This window comes from Carica papaya, chromosome 2, assembly GCF_054855325.1.
Source record: "Carica papaya isolate Zhongbai chromosome 2, ASM5485532v1, whole genome shotgun sequence".
Taxonomy (NCBI): domain Eukaryota; kingdom Viridiplantae; phylum Streptophyta; class Magnoliopsida; order Brassicales; family Caricaceae; genus Carica; species Carica papaya.
In genome coordinates, this window is record NC_142310.1 from 34,107,671 (window position 1) to 34,128,844 (window position 21,174).

A 21,174-nucleotide genomic window follows, 5' to 3' on the forward strand; every position below is an offset into this window, starting at 1 on the left:
AAACTTAAAATTAAAAAATTAAATTACCATTGGATGGATGAAATTATTAGTAAAAGCTAGTTTACCATTGATTCAATCTGATCACATCTCCCTTTAATATTTTTAAATCTTGAGAGTACCATATTTTTTATATTAATTACTGTGAATTTCAGAAGACATATATTAACAAAAAATATTATAAACAAAATTAGAAAGCAAAATTATAATATGTTAAATAAATATAATTATTTGAAAGCTACCATTGCAATATAAAAATATATTAAAAACAAAATTAAGCAACATTATATTGCTGCCATGCACGATAATATATCCTATATATAACCCTAATTACAAACTAATAAACGATTAAATAGAAAAACATTAACGATTAATCATAGAATTATGCCAAATCACTAGTTAATTTAGCTAGTTGTAATAATTAAATTTTGGAGTAATATTTTTATATATCAGCATATTAGTGCTCACTTCAGTTGATGATGAGGGTGAAGGCTGTGATGGAGGATAAGCTGCTTCATAATTAGTGAAATTTGATCCTACGCTTGACGTTTGACTCGAACTAGTTGGTGTATTCGTTCTTTTAGAAAACATATTCGAGCTGGTCTTGTTTGATTCTGTATTTGAAGTCTGACTCGAACTAGATTTAGGTTTTGGTTTACAATGTCTTGCATGAGCACCGATAAATTTTGGTGACAGACCATCGAAATTCTTTCCGCAATTCGGACATATCTTACTCATTGCTAATGAATTTAAGATTGATTGAATTTGATGAAGATGTATGAGAATTTGAAGTTACCCTTCAATGGTGATCAATTTATAGTGACATAAAGAATTTGAGTATCTATATAAATATGGAAATTAATCTTAATTAGTTGCCTAAACTATAAAAGTTAATTAATGGTAGCATGATGTGCAACTTAATTAAGAGATTCTCGTACATATTAGGGTAAATTATAGAATATTAATTGTTTGCATAATTAAATTGCGTTGTAATCAGGGTGCACATTAATTATAATTAGATTTGTTTCCTTTTCTGGTCAAATATATTTGGGCAATATAATTAATTTCCTAATAAAGATTTCACTTTCCTATAATGACTTGGTCATACTTGATTTTTAATTGTTATTATTAATTACACTGGCCAGTAGTAAATATTAACTAACTAATATGTTACTGTAAATTTAGTAATTAATTAAATTTTCATTTCAAATTTAGTAATTGTTAATAAGGTATATGAAGAGTCTAATGACAATGACCTATGAAGGAAATCAAAATAAAAAAAATATATATATATATATACACACATAAACTTGACATAATAAATATATTTTTAATTTTACTAATAAATTAGAGATCTACAAGTATATTCTAATTTTTAATTAGAATTTTGTTCGAAAAAGTAAACTAAATTATATAATTTATTTGTTAATTAATAAGGAAAATAGTGAAGATCTGCTAATTTTTATTCAAATAAAGAAAGAAAATCAATGCCAATATCATGATTGACTAATTAAGGTTAATTTATTTTAATATTCAATTGCATAAGATGGTTTATTTATAGTGCCAAAATCAAAAGCTAATTCATTCATTGAAGCTCTCAAAATTTTGATTAGGGGTGAGACAATGGCAAATTATAAACCTTCATTTGTGTTTGGATGTGAGCACTGCCCTGGTTTAACATTCCCTAATGCAATTGCACAGCATTGGCATTTTGTGAAGGTTCATCCCACACTTGTTGAAGATTCATCAACATCGAAGACGAAAAAAAAGAACGGAGAGAGTAGTAGTAGAAAGAATACAACTCGAGGTTCGTCTTCCAAGTCCGAGAAAGTTGATCTTGATCTCAAATTGGGGAGATAAATTTAATTTTATTAAGTAATTTATCGTTATTTTTTCGTTTATTAATTATTGAATTTATATGGGAAATTAGTTAGTCATTCATATAGGTGCAGCAACAAAAACCATGTTGCTTAATCTTTTTCTTATTATGTTTGTATTGGTTTCACATATTTAATATAAATCTTATTAGATAAACTTTGCTTTTTTTGGGTAATTTCTGTTGAAGAAATTAATTTTTTGGAATCAAGTTGATTGAATCTATTTTGCTTGGAAACATTATAAAAACTCCTGTTTTGTTGAAGAAATTTACCAAATTTCTTAAGTTTTCTTGGATAAAATTCTAATAGAGTGGACAATTGATTATCTTAAATAACTTCTGAGGTAAAATCCAAAGAAATCACACCAGAGAGAACCAAACTTATTGATTGTAAATTTTTTGGAATCATAAAAATATAAGAGTTTTACAATTAGATACATAAAATGCCACAAATATACTTGGAAAGCCTTAAAGAAAGGAAGCATCTCTTGCTTAGACTCATCATACAACATCATACTTGAACAACAACAGACTAAATACAAAAAGCACAAAACCTGCAAAAAAAATTGTAGCAAGACTAGACACAGTCCTAGTTCCCGGTATATAATCAATTTTCTTTGCTCCGGGAGTATATATAATCAATTTTATTTGTGCTTGTAGAACATCAAATATTTTTTTTTTTTAATCATCGTCGACATAAATGGTTTCTTGCTGAAACAGGCCGCCAAACAACTTGTTTACTTGAACCTTGGAATCTTCCGCTTCCGGTTTCTTTTCCGGCTTTGACACCTCCTTGGATTTCAAATTAAGAGAGAATTTTGGGATAGTAGGTTGTTTCACAAGAGCTTTATTGGCTGGCAATGCTCTTGCCTTTGCCTGTCCTCTCACAGTAGCAATCTGCACTTTAGCTTTCTTATCACTGCTAGGCTTTGGAACTGAAGTGGCAATCTGGGAACTGATTTTTTCCCAGGAAAATTCAGAGCCAAAGCCTTTTGCTTTGCTCAAAAGGCTTTCAATTGATACATCCGCAGCATCTGTCTTTGCTTGGGCTTCTTGTTCTGAAAGCTTTTTAGCTTCTTCAAGCTTCTTTGCTGCATCCGCAGCTTCACGAGCTCTTTCCGCGGTTGCCCTTGCCTCTTCCTCGGCTTTTGCCACCGCAAGAGCTTCTGCATAAGCTTTTCTTCTTCCATCCTCCGGAATGGCACTAGAAGAAATATATAGGCACATTTTTCCATGTCCCAATCATATGCAAATTCAGAAATTAAAATGCACATATAAGTGAATCTACCTGAAAAGCTCATTTACTGGCTTTGAGGGAGCTGAAGGATCAGTAAACACTTCTACAACCTGATTAAGAGGAATAATCAACAAGTTTGATAAAACCAGAAGCCAACAGCAATTCATAGTTCTCAGTAGCTATTGTCATATTATAGTGCATCCCAATTTGAAAGTAAAACAAGATTCAACCTTAATTATTTGCAAACAAAATTAGTTACAATTAACATATTTGATGCATAATTGAACCAACTCCACTCATATTTTCAATTTTATAATAATATATTTGTATTTTCAACAAAAAATACTAGAACACCTTACGTCAATAGGAAATGAATTTACTTAGGAATTACAATACCATTGTCATTTAAATCTTTATCTCATTTTGCATTGTATTTCATTCTTACTTATTCCACAAATTTGAAATTTAAACCAAACTCATCTTAAACTCAACTTAAGAACTGATGAAACACCAAACTAAGCGCTAACTAAACTAATTTACAAATAAACAGAAGTGCTTTTTTACAAATGATAACCTCTATGCTCTATGTAAAAAGAATTAGTTTGCATAATCATAATTTTGCATTAAAATGTACCTTATTCTCTGCAACAGTTGTATTGGAGAAAATACCCGCCACCAGTGAAGCTATCTTTGACTTTGCTACCTAAATATAATTTTGACATAAAATCAAACATACACAGAGGAATAAACAGCAAAAAAAGTTTGCTTTCCAGAGAAGAATGTGATAGGAAAATGAACAAGATACCACCGCATACATTACATTACTTTGTAGTCGTTTGCAGCAGCACTGCTTCGTTCAGCTGACACAACAACATTATAGGAGCCTTCAGGCGAGAAATCTTCGGTTATGCTAGTCTTTATAAGAGTATAGCCAAGATCTGTTTCGATTACTTTTTGCAAGAACTCAGGAAGTGACAATGTTTGAGATTGGGAGAAGAGATTCTTAAAGAATGATGTGAAACCATCTAGTACGTCGTAATTTGATGCATTTGCTACATTCCTATCATAGATTATCGCAACATGGCTAACTCCAGCAAGTTGAGCTGCTTGGATTACTTGTAAGGCATCTGATGTTGAGACTTCTTTAGTAGGACCATTTTCTGCAGGACCAATGGTGACAACAACTTTGCTGGCATTCCCAATTGCTTTAGCAATTGACTCTGCATCTTGGAATGCAGATTCAACTGCGTTTAGGCGCTTTGATTCGTCATTAGATATGATCTGTGATAATGATGCAATATAACGAAAACTTAGGGTAGCAGCTTAAGCAAGAAAATTGGCTCACACCATGGTCAAAGCCTTTCTGCCCTCTAGAACTCATTAATCCGTGAAGCATGAATATACTTCTGTAAACAAATAAGTTAAGCAAATGGTGGAAGAATCAACATCGAAGTCGATCGATTCTCAAAAGGGAAGAAACCATTGAAGTTAATAGCTCTTGACAGCCAAGCAAAAGATCTAAACTTTGGCCAGAAATGGTGAGTTATTGTGATTTATATTTTATTCACGGTTAAACTACCTAGGAATATGGACGCTTAAGTTTTTAACGGATTTAATTAAAAAAAGTAGTGCATTGCAACTCTTCACTGAAATTGAAATGATATTCTTAAAACCAGAATACCTGCATTGGTTGATCTCTCATAAGACAGAAATCCCACCCAACTTATATGAACATATTAGCTAAGTGAAATTTGATCTATATAGATTTTGATTGCTTAAAAGAGAATGGAACTAAGTAAAGATATCCAATTAAATCTCGTGTTGCCCCTTGAAGAGCTTCAGTAATTCTAAGCTATGTTTGGAACAGCTTAAACTAAGAATGGGGGAAGACTCTGTTTAGAATGATAAAAATTGCTTCAAACACAATTTCAAGTGCCACTAGAAAAATGGAGTTCATGAACAAAAATAAACCCATGTCAGTTGATGAGACTGTCAGACACTGACCTTATACTGCGCAGCAAGACGAGCCAACTCCTGAGCAGCCCCAAGATCAGGCACACCAGCCCTAACGCTGAACCCTTCACGCAACAACGACTGAGCAATGCGAATACCGGCCTGCCCAGTAGCACCAGAAACAAAGACTGTGCTGGGATCCTTGCGTCTCACATTTCCAAACTTGAACCCAGAAGAAGAGTTACTCACAACTGGTATCAAAGACTTAACATCAGGCACCTTACCCAAGTTGAATCGAAAAGGATTCGAATTCCCAGAATCATCAGCTTGGCTGTCCTGTGAGGATGAAGAGTCATCCTTTGGCTTGCCTAGCTGAAATGGCGAGAAGGGTGCAGCCCCTTCTCCTGCCTTCTTGGCAAAAACAGTGAGTCTTGAGTATTTCTTGAGGGTTAGCCTTGAAGGGGGTGTGGTGGTTAAGAGAAAGGATTTTGATGTCAGAGTTGGAGCCATTGATAGACAGAGAGATCCTCAGGAGGAGCTTTTGTGCTTGTTGATATTTTAGTAGTTGATATTAGCAGTCGATGCAATGTGAAATGCAACTGAAATTTGTTTGGTTATGAATATTATCCGGTTGTGGAGTTAACAATAGCAAATGGGATTGAGCCACGTTGCCATAGTTTTATCTACTAGAGGAAATTGGAAGCCAGACATTATAATCTACAGTTGGCTAGCCTCTGGGTGTGTTGAACCACCACAAAAAGGAAACTCATGTCCGGTTTATCGAGCTTCATCTGATTTCATCACCACATAATCTGATAGGCATGGCCCACGTAAGCCTATCCATGTAAGATTTTTCTACATACCATTAAGATTGCTTGTGATTAACGCCAGTTACTCACTAGTCAGTTTAAATATCACAACAAAAATCTCTGGTTGGTATCCCAAGTTGGATTTCATGAAAATAACGGATAGATCAGGCCATTGACACTCCAAAATAACTCTTCAAAAGTTTTCCTGCCAGCCAGCATAAAATTTTTCTTAATAGAAATCAGTTGTCACGGTAAGAAAATCGGGGAATCTGATCATAATCTGCCATTCTCATCATGAAACCAACCAATTCACACTGAATAAGCCATGACGAATTGTTTTGGTGTCCTCTACTTGCTTACTTTACACCATATAGGTAAAAACTGGTAGGGCAAATTGCCCAGAAAAAATTTGAAAATCCAAAAACATTATCTAGCAGTAACAGGAACATCAAAGAGAAACCACTTTCAGATAAAAACCCAAGTTGCCAGACACTGCAACATGAATGTAAAGATAAACCCATGGCATTTCCTGGGAAATGGTAAATATATCAAATGCTCCATTTACTTTCAAGTCGCAAAGAGAGTGCAAGAAGAAAGTAAAGTTCAATGCTTTCTGGAACCAACAGGGGGAAGAAAAACATGCAAATCTAAGGCCAAAACGATCTTATAACATGAGGAACACGTCAATTATATATAGCATATTGATGGAGATTTAGCTAGCACTCGGACATTATTTCAGCGATGAAAAAGGAAACCAACCAATATCCTGATCAGAAAGATAAACTTGTCACGAGGAACAAGTGCTTTGAGAACCAACAACTGAACAAAAAATTGCAAGAGGTGAAAAACATATATACATATACAGAGTTACTCCTTGCATATGCATACAGGATTATGCATCTGTCTATACCCTTACAGCTGATACCAACATCAGACAGGATGAGTCCGAGAACTATAGCCCCATGGAGAAGTTAGAATACAAAGTCCCAGGAACAACTCTCAAGCTGCCAACCATACAGATGTCAAACCAAAAAAATCAATATACAGTGAGAAACAAGCTAGCATAAACATGCAAGAAGGATCCCCTACAGACGCTGACTTCTTTCAAAGAGCCCATGAAAGGAAAAAAAATCACCTGAGTTGAGTTCAAAAGCGGATCTGCATATAATCTGCTCGACCAAGTAATCTAGTTGACAATTTATTCATCTAACTGACCACAAAGCTAATTTAGTATCAATCTCATATGATGAAAAGAAGTTAGAGGATCAGTAGACACTACATTTAGATTGTCTTAGAAAGCCACTAAAATGATCAAGCAAAGCAATAGACCTCAACTATATTTGAAAACAGCATCACAGATTCCCATTCACACAAAAAAGACTAATAACACAAGTTAAAAACAATGGAAGAAGGTAAGGAGAGAGAAAGGAATAGAGGAGAAGAAAGAATCATATATGCAGCATCCAGGCAGTTATCTACATGCCTTCAGACCCATGTAACTAGTAATTCCAAGCAACCAACAAAATTAAATTCCCTACTAAGGGGAAACAGTTGTTACCAGAAAATAAAGCAGGTAGGTCTGCATGAGGTTGCACTCAAGAGAATAGCTCATGAAATCCTCATTTATCCATTTCAGCTGCCAGCAGTAAACACAGACTAGATTAAACAGTCGCCACCATATCAAAAATCTTCCCATCGGAACATAAAATTCCTAGAAAGCTCTAGAGAGATATTGATTGTCATAATCAAAACATATAAAATTCCTAGGGAAGAGTCCAAAAAGATACTGATAAACACAATTAAGATAGTAAAATATATTATTATCCCACGGCAGCAAAATATTTAACGATTGACACCCTTCTTTGCTTTCAGTGACTCAAGTGCCCTATTCCGTAACTCAATCTCAAGCTTCTTCTGCTCAGACTCTGTCTCTTCATTGTCACTGGGATGAGAGCCCCTCCTTCGAATGCTTTCACTATCTGAAGCATCAGAATAATTTTGATTCTTCAATTTCTTCTTCTCTGCACGTCGTTCTTCCCTTTTACGACGACGCTCCTCCCGTCGGCGACGCTTTTCCTCCTTCCTCTGTTTCTTTTCTTCCCTCCTCCTCCTCTTAGCCTCCTTCCTATCCTCTACTTCAGAATCATAACTGCTCTCATCTGAAACCATTTCTCTCCTCTCAGATCTTTTATGCTTTCTCTTTCCTCTCTCCTTGGTTCTGTGCTTATCACTTTCGTCAGAACCAGAACTGGTATTATTGCTCTTACTATCACGATCAGGTTTTTCAATCAACATCAGCTCTCTATCTGGCTTGTGTTGGCCGCTGTCCTTTATTTTATTTTGAAAAGATTGATTCCTGTCCTCAGATTTTAAACCTTCACCAGAATCCTTACATGATGATGGAGGCCTTTGTTGATCTGGTATTTCATGGTGAAAATTCCTTCCTGAAGACTTCTCACTGTCAAAGAATGAATCAAAATATTAGACTATGGACATATGCCCAAAAAATAAACAAGTATGGCAGAGACATGTTACCTCTTTCTTTCTATGTCCATTTTAGATTCAGAATAATGGACCTTTCCAGGTGAATCTTTCAGTTTACCAGCCAGAGATGAGTTCATAGATCTTTTATTTGCAGACTTAGACGCATGATCCCAATCTTCCCTATAAAGAGATATCAAGCACTACATTAAGATTAAGAAACTTCTATCCTATATGCTAACAGCAACAAAAGAGAAACTAAAAGATAATAATAACAATAACAATAAATAAAATGTTGAATTGCATCCTAACCTAGTGTAACTGGGTTCTTTATCCCTTCCGCTTGTTTCTGAGCTATCATAACGAGGTTTCAGTTCCCCTGACTTTTGTGGACTGGAGTTGCCATCAAAGATTATCCGATCCCTTGTTTGCCTTGTATCATTCTCACATGGACTGGCTGATCTTTAAAATGGAACAAGGTTTTATGGCATCATGTTCACCATAGCTATTTAAAAAAGAATATACTGGGTCGCATAAGATAATAAAGACAAAGCAAAGTCTCTAACTAATAAATACCTCCTGTTTTCACTGGCTAAGGCTTTTCGTGCATGCTGTGGAGACCTCTCTGGCGAGAGGGGTGAAGCCAATACTTGATTAGATAAATATTTTTGATCATTTGGATTTTTTCGTGGTGACCTTGGGTAACTAGCAACTGGATGAGCTACTGTAGATGACCTCCCATGCGATCTATAATATAGAAAAAGAAATAGTAAGAAAATAAAAACATTAAAAGTTTTAATGAATGAATGAGGTCTAAAAACAAAGCAACTCAAAGAAGGAATGCAAAAAACACCTGTTTCGTTCTTTAGACGATGGCAAGGGTGATAATCCCTTATGGTCCGCAGATGATATCTTCCTAACTGGTGTAGTTGATTTATGGCGAATAGGACTTGGAGAACTTGACCCATTAGGTGAAGGGGATCGACCTTTAGTCAAAGTTCTTGACCTGCGACCAGGCATAGGTGACCTGTATCTTGTTGGTGATGGAGATATACGTCGTGGACTGAATGACGATTCACGGTGTCGCCATTGTGTTGGAGATGGTGATTTATGTTGCTTGGGGGGCGGTGATCTACGTCGCACGGGGGACGGTGATCTACGCCGCACAGGAGACGGTGATCTACGCCGCACAGGAGACGGTGATCTACGCCGCACAGGGGATGGTGATCTACGCCGCCTTGGGGATAATGATCTGTCTTGCTCGGATGACAACGAACGACGTCGAACTACTCCTAGCATCTTGCGCCGGCCTAATGATGGAGAGTAACATTTTTTTGGGGATAGTGAGCTTCCTCGACCTGGTGACAAGGACCTTTGTTGGCTTGGTGAAGACGACCTTTGTCCACTTGGTGATAAGGACCTCCTTTGGTCTGGTGACAATGACCTACGCCACCTAGGTGACACGGACCTATGCCGACTCGACAATGGGGACCTTCGTCGACTTGGGGAGGGGGACCTACGTCGTGCTGGCGATGGGGATCTACGCCAGCTTGGTGATGGTGACCTGCGTCGCATGGATAAGGGTGATCTACGCCGAGGAGGTGACAAATATCTACGGCGTCGACTAATGGAGGGGGACCTACGACGTCGAATAGGTGATGGTGACCTGCGTCGTCGAATAGGTGATGGTGATCTACGTCGATAAGGAGAACGTAGTTTTCGTCGTAGCGGAGATGGTGATTTCCAAGGTGACCTAGATCTTCTCTTAGAATATGATGACCTTCGTCTTGAAGGAGAAACAGAGGCCCGTGGTGAACCCCTACGACGTGGTGTAATAGATTGCTTTCTTGGAGAGCGATACAACTTATCAGAGGATATAGAATGCCCTCGTGGTCTAGGTGATCTTGATATACTCTTGGACTTGTGCCTACCACTGCATTTGCAAATGAGTCAAAAACATAAGATTATTTGAAATATAAAGGGAAATATTAAATCAAGTAATAAACCATGTTTGATTACCAAACAAGTAGAACAAAATCAATTACGTACCCTGAGTAACTTCTAGAATTAGAAAATGATTTGCTCCTTGATCGAGAACGAGAATCACTACAGGAGAAGTCAACATGTCATACAAATCTTCTGCAAGTAGGCTAAGAAAATAGGTAAAAGTAATATAAAAGCTTTTTGTCAAGAAAAGCTATATATATAAAGTCTTTTAATCTACATAGAAAGGATCATTGATATGATAGAGTAAAGCATCTACCATGCTACCGTCAAGGAAACAAAGATTTCCTTTCTGTCAAAGAACCTCCAATATCTTCCATTCCGTATTAGTATATGTAGGAGAGACAAAGGTTTTGAAAAATAAAACTTTAGGAGATAAATGATTACCGAGGAAAAGAAGGGAAATGATTAGTTGAATGCGGGGATCTTGAAACCCTGCATGAGATTGAAATATGATTAACTTTACAAACAATCGCTTCTACTAGATATTAAAATACACAAATTAAGAAGAAACTTGTTAACAGAAAAATCAATTCCATTAATGCAAGCATTTTGACATGTTATACATACTGACAATTAGCATCTTTCCCGACTATTTATCTTGTTATAGACCTTAACCAAATGCCAAAACCCCATTATGTCAACCCATGTGATAAAACAAGGTTTCAAGACAATGGCATTGAGTCTAAGGTACAACTTTCCAAAAGAAAAAAGTGAGGTACAAGGAACAATGATGGGTGTAATAGAAAATGATACATTTACCAACAAAGCTCTCTAATATCATTTTCATGCCTTCTAAAAATTGGTAAAGAGTGAAGATGTTAGAAGTGGAAAGAAGCATATCTAAGTAGTGGACCTACTATTTATGACATTCTTAAAACAAAGGTTAAAGGTACAAGGCACAATGAAGGATAAAAGGAAAAAAGAGAGACTTTTCCAAAGAAGCATTCTACTATTATTTTCATGCCTGGTACAAATGCGTAAAAAGAAATCCGGATGGGAAAGAAGGGCATCTAAGTGAGTACTCATGTTGCATCCTTCATAGGAATTAAACCCATATCTCAAGCTGCAATGCACAAGCTTGAGATCATAGACAAGAAGAAAACTGTGACAATTTGAGGGCAATTATTATAAGGTTGAAGATTGAAAGACAGAAAATTGCTACAAATAAATTATATTTATTTATTACTTTAAGCGACATTTGGAGGTTGATTTGGAACTTCTCAAATCTCTATCAAAGCCTTGTAAATGCAGTTTTACAGATCTTACCTGCTCCTTCCTCTCACACCATTCCGCTCATTAGCTGCTTTCTCCGCAGGATTGGCACCCAAATGTTTTGGCGACATATGCTTTGCAATTGGCTCCAAGACAGAATCCGTGGCCTTTGGTTCAACACCACCGTCCTACAGTAGTTTGAGGTAAAGGACATGAACCCAAATAATTGGAGAAGCTAGCTGAATACCATAAAAAGACAAATGAAAGTTAACGCCAAAAACCCAACTCTAGACAATCAAACTCCAGCATGAATAAGTAAGTATTACCAGCTTCTTCAATCTCTCCTCCTCAATTTCTCTACTTTCCCTCTCCTTTTTCTTCATTATTTCACTTGTAATTCTATCTACCTCTGCCTGCATGACACATGATAACATTGTTAAGAAAGAGAAATGGAGTCCTGGCCACAAACCATAGCATGGGCCAAAACAAACTCAACCTTCTTTTTCCTGACTTCTTCTGCTTTAGCATCCAATAATTGTGGCGGAATGCCTTTGTCAGCCTTCTGTGCACTGATGAGAAGTGTCCAAAGCTCCTTCATGAACTTTCCAGTATTCTTTTCCATGAATCCAGTAAGTGATATTTGAATCTCCTTCCCATTCACCTCCTGCATCATATAACACGCAGCTAATCAGAACTTTGCTAATCCTAGAATGCAAATCCCTGAGTACAACCATCAACAAGTTTCCTAGAATAAAAATTCCATTAACACATTTTAGAGACAATTCTTGGCTCGACTAATATCCTCGTGGATAGAAGTACAGCTAACAGAATGTTTGACCCCTATGACAAGCTAATCATGCTTCATTGTATTAGAGATCCAAAGGACAAAGACAACACAGAGAAAAAATTCAAATAGATTAACCAGTTTTCTGCATAAACCACATTAATGAAGCATGCTTTTAAAATCTAATACATTAAAGGATCTTTCATCACCTTTCCATCAAGCAGACCATATATGAAGTTTATTAAAACTTCATCTTCAAACCCAAGAAGCTCGGTTACCCTAGTCGCAATCCAGGGTCTGATAACGTCCATCTTCACTTTGGTTGTGTCCACCTAAAACCAGTCATTTATGCATAAACAATCAACCGATAGAATCATGCATTCACACATCAGAGTAATTAAAATCTAATAAGGTTTCAGAGACAGAACGAAATGAAGCAAAACTACCAAAATCCAGGCCACTGATTGAAACTCGGGAGTAGACAAACAAATAATAAAACAATTCAAAACTGAGTAAACAGTCTACTAAACTGGTGAGCACTAGGCAAAAGTGAACTTAACGAATATTGCCTAACAGTTAGCTCGCAAAATCAAGAATGCTCCCTTGATTCAGCCATTATTATGACATTGTTAAAATTCATTTCTATAAGTACAAGCTCAAATAAGAATATATACTTAATCATTCAGTAGGTCCTCAACCACCATCATTATCTTACTCTAATTAAAGTTATAAACACAAGCAAGGCATATAAACACACATAAATATACATATATGCATAAAACGAACCAGATGGTCCAATTCGGGAGCGAATTTTTGCGATTTCAGAAGCTTGGCTTGCTTGTTCGAAAACCGGGTGTCCTGATCAGCAGAAGTTCCCTGAAAACGACACAAAATCAAACCCCAGCTCCCAAGCGAACCCCCCGATAAAGCACAACCAGCTTAACCAGTAACTAATATAGCGAAATCTATTTCTGAGATCTCGATCCATTTGCTCTAAATTAAAACAAGCAGCATAAGAAGAAACTTACTCGAAAGAACCCGCCCGACATTTTCTAGGGTTTTTGGAGAGCTTCAGTTTGAAACGACGAACTAATGATACTTTATTGCGATATGAATGGCGATTTGAAGTTGAAGCTCAAGTCACGTCGAAATGGAGATTAATCCTACCTTATGGCCGAGCCAAAAAGTTCTCTGCCAGATAGAAACTTGCTGGCTTCGAGTTCCCACTAGCTTGAATGGAGAGAAATCGGTGAGCAGGAGATTCGCGTGCCCTAACCGATACCGGAATTCCCCGATTCTAAACTCTGCCAAGTAAAACAATCGCAGGTAAGGTTATAAGCTGGGCTGTACGAGGTTCGTAGTCGAGTTTGGGCTGGGCCTGCTTAGAACTTCTGACCCGGTTTGAAACCAAATGTCGTACCAGGACTGAGTTATGGAACGTAACATGTTCGTATACAGTTGGAACAGCAGTCAAAATAACATCATCCACCGGGACTGGAATTAAAATATTATTGAAAATATTTTCTCATCTCGATTTAAAAGATGCATATTCTCGTTGGCTTGTCCTGAAAAGATGAACAAGTCGGTACTAATTCACGTATGATCGATCCTTAAAAAATTTGTCGGAATCCGACACCCACTGTATATATGTATGTATATATATATATATATGTATTTAATTTTTTGTTGTTTAAATGTATTTATAATAAATTTTACTTAAAAATAAATTTGATAAAATAATATACATTTACAATTTTATTAACCAACAGTGGGGTAATAAGCATATGAAAAATTGTGAGCACTCCAATTTGTTGTGATGGGTTGATCAGGACCGCTCGTCACGCTGACAACTAAAGAACAATGAAGACCGGAAATGAACGGTGGAGATGATGCCAACGAGTAACACAGCATTTGAGAATGATAGGATCTTAGGCGATGCATGGTAGCAGGAGTCCATTCCATCCATTTCTGGATAAAACGAAAAAATATCACAGAGCGTTAGAAGGACAGGACACGAGAGATTGTTGTGGAGTTTACACTCAAAAAATAAATAAATAAATAAATAAATTAGAAAGACAACAAAAATATATCGACCCACCAGATCTTGCCACGTGGACCCACTTCATATAATCGGATGCAAACCTATTTATATTCCACTCTTTATTCTTCTTTTCTGGTCCGCCCCTTCTCTCTCTATCTTCTCTCGCCCTTGTCTCTCTCTTTTTTAGCCTTGTCTCTCTTTGTCTCTCACTCTGCAACGCCTTACAAACCCTAGACAAACCCTCTATAATTGGAACGTGTAAAGAGGTATACCCTTCATGCCTCTTCGTTTACTGTATTTTCTCTCCTGAATTTTCCCGAGAAAATTAAAATCCGGTTTTAGTTTTGTAGAGTAGAGCATTTTTATTTTCCAGGAGGAAATAAGAGGATCGGAGGAGCTGGATAATGGCAGCGTCGACGACGACCAGTGCCGTGTATATCCACGTCATCGAGGACGTCATCAACAAGGTCCGCGAGGAGTTCGTCAACAACGGAGGCCCTGGGGATAGTGTCCTCACCGAGCTACAAGCAGTAATATTTTGCGTTTGTCTCTGGATGTTGAAATCCTTTTCCATTTTCGATGCGATTGTATTAGTTTTTGTTAGTTTCTTGTTAACTTTATTGATTCTCGAGGAGATTGGAGGTTTTGGTTCGGTGGATTAGGGTATTGGCTTGCGTGAGATTTGATCTGTCGAGATCTAGGGTTCTGGGCTTTAGCTTGATACTGTATTACTGGTTGTTAATTTGGTTCTGGGAGCTGTAAGCTGTGCTGATTTTGTTTGTTCTGTCGGTGGATTCTGTGCGTAGATGTGGGAGATGAAAATGATGCAAGCGGGAGTTATATGTGGTCCGATAGAGAGGGGTTCGGGTCAGAAGCCACCACCACCACCACCACCTCCAATCACGCCAGTGCACGATCTTAATGTACCGTACGATGGGAGTGAGGAGTACGAGACTCCCACTGCCGAGATACTTTTCCCTCCAGTGAGTTTTAGTAGTGTTTTAATTTTCATAATAATTGGTTGTATGGGGAGTTTGAACTGATTTATGGGTTTACTTTCTTGAGGTTTACTTATTTTCATGTGGGTTCTGTTTGAAATTTAGACCCCGTTGCAGACTCCTATTCAGACTCCCTTGCCAGGTAGTGCCGATAACTCAATGTACAATATTCCTACTGGAAACAGCGAGTACCAGACTCCTGTAAGTGAGACCAGCAGCAATACTGAGGTGAAAGGTGGCAGACCGAGCCCGTACACGGTGAGCATACATTGTCTTTAAGCAACAAATAGTGTTTTGGAGGTTTTTATATTTGCATTATGACTGAATTATGTTATCACGTGTACCCAATCTTCATGTACTTCATGAATAGGTACCCAGTTATATTAGCACGTGTACCCAATAGCCTTTATCTCACTGAGTTTGTAGGAAGGAAAATTTTGGTTAACCAAAAGTGATATGGAGCTAATTTTTTTGTTTGTCGTTTTTACATCTTTTGCAGCAATCTCCTTCCCCATGGACAAATCAAAGGCCCCTTAGCGTTGATGTTAATGTTGGTAAGTAAGGTGTCGCATTATGAATTCTTGTTACTATTAGTTTAAATTTATATTCTTTCTGTAGCTTATGTGGAAGGGCGGGATGAGGCAGACAGAGGTACGTCCCATCAACCAAATCAGCCTCACCAGCCCCATCAGCCCCTGACACAGGTAACTCTTGTTATAATAGATCATATATGGCTTTTTGGTTAAGGAAAAATAAATGATGAAATGGCTTCCTTCACTGTTATATTAGTTGTACAATAATTTTCTACAACAGTTGAATTTGAGAATCATATTTAATATTTGAGGACATTCCAGGACTTCTTCATGATGTCTTCTGGGAAACGGAAACGTGAGGAATTTTCTAATAAATATAACAATGGTGGATATATTCCGCAACAGGATGGAGCTGGAGATTCAATGCCTGAGACACTGGAGGTTGAGATGTGCTTTTTCTTATTATTTGATGATAGATCATGCTGCCTTGAGTTAAGCAAGTTTATGTCAGCTTCACAATTGTTGTATGAAAACTTTATTTGCATTTTTTAATATGATTGTGCATTGTTCTTAAGGATCTTCAATTATTTTCCATCTGGGAGATAGCAGTCAAAGAAAAGGTTTGATTTGCTTTGGGATGCTAGAGAGAATGATTTATGGTTCTTGGTTTCAGCTGTTTTGTAAATAACTGAGATACGAGTGATGCCATAACATCTGATGGAAAAAGGGAATTCAATTTGTGTGTACTTAATAATTTATATAATCAGATTAGGTGTTTTGCCTTGACTGTGGTTTGCCATTTAGGTCAAGTGTATTATTAGTTTAAATCAACTCGGCTTTTGGTTGAGCTAGGCTGGAGTTAGCTTTGAAAATTCTAATAAACAATGGGCACAATGAAATTTTAATATGTGCTCTCATTTTTTTATGTGAGCTGGAGGAAAAGAATGAAATTTATTTACTAGATTAAGTAACAATGTTCAATGAGCATCAAGTTTCAGTTGGACATGTCATTTTATGGGCTGCCATTTTAAGACGTAATTGGAGCTAAATTGGATTAATTTTGTGGCATGCTAGGTACCTCACCTGATCTTATACAATTTTATTCTTGTTTAGAGTCGAAACTGGTGCTTGTTAGTGTAGTATGCTTTATAAGTTTTTTTATTGGTGCATCAAAAAGTAAGCATGTGAGTCAAAAGATGTAAAAATAAAATATAATTTTTTAATTTAAAGAATAAATGATAGTTTAATTAATTTAAGTTGAATAGATAAGTTTTGGTGTTTGATTGAGCTGGTGCTTGAATTTATAAGAGTTGAATAGAGAAACTACCATAAGCTGAAATAAATGAGGCTCAAGTGTTTTAGTATTTCTTGTTTGGTTCATAAATGTACTTCGTGTTACTTTCTTATCCTGTCTATGCCAACGGGGTTTCAGTTGTTAAAAAATCTTATTAGAATAAGATACTTTTTTGGGGTTAAAAATGAATGTTTGTGGATCTTTGAAGATTCCTCAAGTTTACGGCCATGGAGATGATTCCATTGGTTGTTCGAAAATCTTCCTAGTGCTGTTTTTGAAATGATTCAATCGTTCTTTGTCAGTCCGAAGTCTTCTTGAGTTTTAGCGATCTGAACATATAATTGTAAACTCTCAGGTAAGCCATGAAGAGGCTTCTGTTCTTGGCCATGGAAGACTCACCACAGCAAATAGAAGTGTTGGTAGGGGATCTTTGAAGATTCCTCAAGTGGATGGTCCGATTCCTGATCCTTATGATGATGTGCTTTCTACTCCCAATGTAAGGATCACAATTTCAAGCAAAGAGTGTGTCTTGTTTTCTTACTCAGATGTTTGTACCAATATGATTGTTAGCATACATTTCCACCTCCAAAACTGTTGACATTGCTTAACCAGTTTTAAGCTTGATGTTCAGCTTTTGATGGTCCTTCCTCTATAAATGCTTCGTATGTGCAATCTTAATTGAGGGACCTGCTTTGGCTGTTTGTTGACTTATTATAGCCATGAAGAAAATTGATATGATGATCAAGATTACTCGTTTATTTGCTGCTGTGGCATCAATGCATATAAATTCTTATAGAAATCCATTATTAGCTTGGTGCTGCATTCCTCATCAACTTGATGTTTTAATTACATTTAGATACTTGAATGCTAGTTTTGTGTCCTGTATCTTTTGGAGCTGAACCATGAATAATTATGTTTCACCTCTCATTTTCTCACTCATTATGAACATTCTTGAGAATTCCGATGTACTTATTGGCTGTTCTCTCTTCTGTAAAACTCTCCTCTGCTTTCAAGATATACAATTATCAAGGAGTTGTCAGTGAGGACTACAATGTTGTGAACACACCAGCTCCTAATGGTAATTTTAGTCAATAGATGTATTGACATGGCATAGTTCCACAATAATAACTTGGCATATATTTTTTTTCTCTCTCTGAGAGCTGTCTTTTTTGCGTGGGCCTGTTGCTCCTATTACAGATATACAGGCAGGTACTCCTGCGGTTGTTGCTCAAAATGATGCAGTAGATGATGATGATGAGGAGCTCTTGAATGAAGATGATGATGATGAGTTAGATGATGTGGACCAAGGAGACGAGTTGAACACACAGCATTTGGTTTTGGCTCAGTTTGACAAGGTAAATACTGTTTTTCCATGTAATAGGTACTAATAGTTCCTATAAAATTTATTTCAAAAAAAAATTCCTATAAAAATATTTGCTAATATGATTATGAGAAGTACTAATCCATACTACTGACATTTTGGCGAGTAGGTGACTCGGACTAAGAGCCGATGGAAATGCACGCTGAAGGATGGCATCATGCATATCAACAACAAGGATATTCTCTTCAATAAGGTACCTTCTTGGCCTCTTCTTTTGTGCCTTTATTTGACCCATTCAGTCAGAAGAGCCAGGAAAATTGTGAGAGTCAAGTCAGATTTGGCAGTTTTGGATTTCCCCTTCTTTGTCAAGGATGACCTGGCCTTTGGCCACCCCCTCCCAGTATCGCTGTTCTAATAGTGTTATTAGTTTTTTGGTTAGATTCTATATATTAACTGAAACGTTGGGTGTTTCCTGCAGGCTACTGGAGAATTTGACTTCTGATTTTGTTATGGGAATGCCTATTTTGCAATCAGTTGCAAATGTCTTAGTCACAAATTCAGAGGAGTCTTTCGGCATTCCATGTTCTACTTTAATCATTATTAAGTGAAAGCTTTGAGGGGAAGGAGAGAGAATACTTGATTTAGTGCATTTTAATACTGGGTTGGATGGTTGGCCTATTGTACATAAAGGAAGAGCTTTTTCGCCTAAAAAATGACTGGCTGCTTGAGGTGTTTCGTGAAATCTTTTATGAGGAATTTGAAATTCCATTTATGCTATGTACCTGGGCATTTTGGTTGAATTATGAATCGCAGTGTTTGTTTACATATACATTTCTCTTTCTTCATTGATTTTTGTCAAGCGATGTTGACCTTCAGATGCTGGAACAGTCTCAAAGTTTTGATTGCTTTTGCGGTTGTTGGCTTCAACTTGTGGACACAAAGCCCTCTATTATATTGCCCTTTCATGGTTTCCTCTTCAATGTTATATGCAGTTCTTTCAAGTATATAAGCACAAGTGAGAGTCCCCCAGGGTAACAGTTCAAAATTTGGCTGTACAAATAATCCTAGTTATCTGGGTTTACAAAATTCTTGGTGAACCCCCAGAATCTCAAATAGAATTTTAAGAAGATGGTTATGACAGTAAGATTTTAACAACAAAGCTTTTGAAACGATGGGTTTGGTTATGGCACTTTGTGGCACCATGTCACTAATATTATGTAATATAGTAACAGATCTCAAATAATTTTTCTAGACACTTTTACTGGTAAATAACCATATCATGTTACAGAATTATTGTAGCAGATTATTGAGCATGAGTTTTTCTCTTTAGTGCCAATTCTGTAGTCTCCATCTACGTTAGTGACTCCACGAGTCTTCATCTAGGTGAATGCAATCGCGAGGGAAAAGGTGAAGACGATGTTAATGTGGTTAAACATTTGATTGCGAGAATAAATTTATCATCTTTGTTACAAGATGCTCATCATTGAGGACAACATTGACATTTTTTGGGGCGTTCATTAGAAAAGTATAAAAAGGAATCAAGATAGGATTCCTGAAATTGTTTTTACAAAATAAAACCTCACTAGTCACTGCTTATCATTTACAAGCAAAAATTTGGTTTGGAACATGCCTAACAAAGAGGAAGAATCTACATAATTACCAGCTATTGCTGGATGCCAACCGTTAGTTGTCAACGAGGAATGATTTTTCTTTTCTTCGTTTTTACCCTTCTCGTTGACTCCTTTTGCAGGAAATCTGAGCTCGTCACTCCACTTTGATGGATTTGGTGATAAAACTAGCGGGGAAAGTAATGGAATTGCCGTTGAATTATTCTTGTTGTTGTTACTATTGCTAGAAACATTGCTGTTCAACTTCGAATCAAGTTGAAGAGACGAAGGCGCCTGCTTCTGTAGCCTGGTAGGTGGTTTCCCAACTCCGGGTTTGTTCTTAATTGTAACTTGCTTCTCAAATTCTCTGTCATTCATGCTCTCCATTACTGGTTTAATGTTTTTCGACTTCTTCTTTTTACTCGCTTTCTTTACGCAGATATTCACACGCGTGAACAGACAAGGAAAAGTAATATTATTCATGATTGTGCCATGAAATTTGAGAAGTCTATATATATATATGTTCATGAAGAGGGTGAAAGAAAAAAGATTGATGATACTGGTCAACTTAGACATTGCCTTGGAAAGGCGCAAAACAAGGACAATCAATTATCAAGATGAAAATAGTAACATATATTTGAATGACAGTTAAATGGTAACGGTCATTTGCTTAGTTATGTGATTTGGTTGACTCTTTTATTTTTGCTTTAAAGGTTAAGTTTTAGCTTTCCACATTTTTTTAAAAAAAAAATTAGGGTTTTGAGATTTTTTTTCTTTTTGGGTTTAAATTTAGATTCTCCTGCTTTGACCATGTTGCTCTTTATCAGTACTATTATTTCAGGAGTTTCCAAATTAGAAAATCTAATTTTTTGAGTTCATTGCATTTGACCAATAATGCATATAAATATTTACAGATATATGTATATATGGATTCTTATTTTAGACTTTTGAATGTCTTAAATGTATTCTATTTTTCGTTTTACATGACGGGTAAATTTCTATTAATAATAAGTTGAAATACTAA

General features: G+C 36.5%; 4 protein-coding genes across 8 annotated transcripts; 1 reads left to right on the forward strand and 3 right to left on the reverse strand.

The window, feature by feature from the left end:
- Positions 1–2,245: 2,245 nt before the first annotated feature.
- PTAC16 (plastid transcriptionally active 16) lies at positions 2,246–6,879 on the reverse strand. The gene is made up of 6 exons (XM_088214285.1): positions 6,783–6,879; positions 5,115–6,077; positions 3,936–4,391; positions 3,745–3,813; positions 3,162–3,220; positions 2,246–3,077 (listed from the first exon to the last, which is right to left on the reverse strand). The coding sequence occupies exons 2-6, from the start codon at positions 5,571–5,573 to the stop codon at positions 2,555–2,557; spliced, it is 1,566 nt and encodes a 521-aa protein (XP_088070411.1). The 5' UTR covers positions 5,574–6,077; positions 6,783–6,879; the 3' UTR covers positions 2,246–2,554.
- Positions 6,880–7,476: 597 nt separating this feature from the next.
- LOC110812132 (splicing factor PWI domain-containing protein) lies at positions 7,477–13,671 on the reverse strand. 2 transcript variants are annotated; one of them, XM_022038814.2, is made up of 13 exons: positions 13,385–13,671; positions 13,143–13,232; positions 12,566–12,688; positions 12,069–12,236; positions 11,899–11,985; positions 11,627–11,760; positions 10,745–10,792; positions 10,403–10,459; positions 9,207–10,286; positions 8,930–9,100; positions 8,666–8,815; positions 8,408–8,536; positions 7,477–8,330 (listed from the first exon to the last, which is right to left on the reverse strand). In XM_022038814.2, the coding sequence occupies exons 1-13, from the start codon at positions 13,403–13,405 to the stop codon at positions 7,715–7,717; spliced, it is 2,874 nt and encodes a 957-aa protein (XP_021894506.1). In that variant the 5' UTR covers positions 13,406–13,671; the 3' UTR covers positions 7,477–7,714. The 2 variants fall into 2 exon arrangements, with proteins under 2 accessions (XP_021894506.1, XP_021894507.1); XM_022038815.2 differs by lacking the exons at positions 12,069–12,236; positions 12,566–12,688; positions 13,143–13,232; positions 13,385–13,671 and having other exon boundaries at positions 11,627–11,811.
- Positions 13,672–14,510: 839 nt separating this feature from the next.
- LOC110812147 (transcription initiation factor IIA large subunit-like) lies at positions 14,511–19,370 on the forward strand. 4 transcript variants are annotated; one of them, XM_022038834.2, is made up of 12 exons: positions 14,511–14,663; positions 14,740–14,927; positions 15,204–15,380; positions 15,501–15,653; positions 15,895–15,949; positions 16,014–16,099; positions 16,250–16,369; positions 17,578–17,718; positions 18,237–18,300; positions 18,420–18,577; positions 18,713–18,796; positions 19,022–19,370. In XM_022038834.2, exons 2-12 carry the CDS (start codon positions 14,802–14,804, stop codon positions 19,043–19,045), a joined length of 1,188 nt encoding a protein of 395 aa, XP_021894526.1. In that variant the 5' UTR covers positions 14,511–14,663; positions 14,740–14,801; the 3' UTR covers positions 19,046–19,370. The 4 variants fall into 4 exon arrangements, with proteins under 4 accessions (XP_021894526.1, XP_021894527.1, XP_021894528.1 ...); XM_022038835.2 differs by having other exon boundaries at positions 14,514–14,663; positions 14,748–14,927; XM_022038836.2 differs by having other exon boundaries at positions 14,518–14,927; positions 15,513–15,653.
- A 759-nt stretch (positions 19,371–20,129) lies between these two features.
- LOC148268996 (uncharacterized) lies at positions 20,130–20,537 on the reverse strand. Its single transcript, XM_088212288.1, has one exon. It carries the CDS (start codon positions 20,535–20,537, stop codon positions 20,130–20,132), a length of 408 nt encoding a protein of 135 aa, XP_088068414.1.
- Between the last annotated feature and the right edge of the window lie 637 nt (positions 20,538–21,174).

What these genes read in the sequence shown, in the direction of transcription:
- LOC110812147 (XM_022038834.2), top strand. Translation starts at nt 14,802, where the DNA reads ATGGCAGCGTCGACGACGACCAGTGCCGTGTATATCCACGTCATCGAG. An exon ending in CCGAGATACTTTTCCCTCCA is followed by an intron (nt 15,381 to 15,500) that starts GTGAGTTTTAGT and finishes TTTGAAATTTAG; the next exon opens with ACCCCGTTGCAGACTCCTAT. An exon ending in TTTTGGCTCAGTTTGACAAG is followed by an intron (nt 18,578 to 18,712) that starts GTAAATACTGTT and finishes TTTGGCGAGTAG; the next exon opens with GTGACTCGGACTAAGAGCCG.
- PTAC16 (XM_088214285.1), bottom strand. Translation starts at nt 5,573, where the DNA reads ATGGCTCCAACTCTGACATCAAAATCCTTTCTCTTAACCACCACACCC. An exon ending in GTCTTGCTGCGCAGTATAAG is followed by an intron (nt 4,392 to 5,114) that starts GTCAGTGTCTGA and finishes TCATTATCACAG; the next exon opens with ATCATATCTAATGACGAATC. An exon ending in CCAGTAAATGAGCTTTTCAG is followed by an intron (nt 3,078 to 3,161) that starts GTAGATTCACTT and finishes TATTTCTTCTAG; the next exon opens with TGCCATTCCGGAGGATGGAA.
- LOC148268996 (XM_088212288.1), bottom strand. Translation starts at nt 20,537, where the DNA reads ATGGAGAGCATGAATGACAGAGAATTTGAGAAGCAAGTTACAATTAAG.
- LOC110812132 (XM_022038814.2), bottom strand. Translation starts at nt 13,405, where the DNA reads ATGTCGGGCGGGTTCTTTCGA. An exon ending in CTCCCGAATTGGACCATCTG is followed by an intron (nt 12,689 to 13,142) that starts GTTCGTTTTATG and finishes GACTGGTTTTAG; the next exon opens with GTGGACACAACCAAAGTGAA. An exon ending in TCGTCTAAAGAACGAAACAG is followed by an intron (nt 9,101 to 9,206) that starts GTGTTTTTTGCA and finishes TCTATATTATAG; the next exon opens with ATCGCATGGGAGGTCATCTA.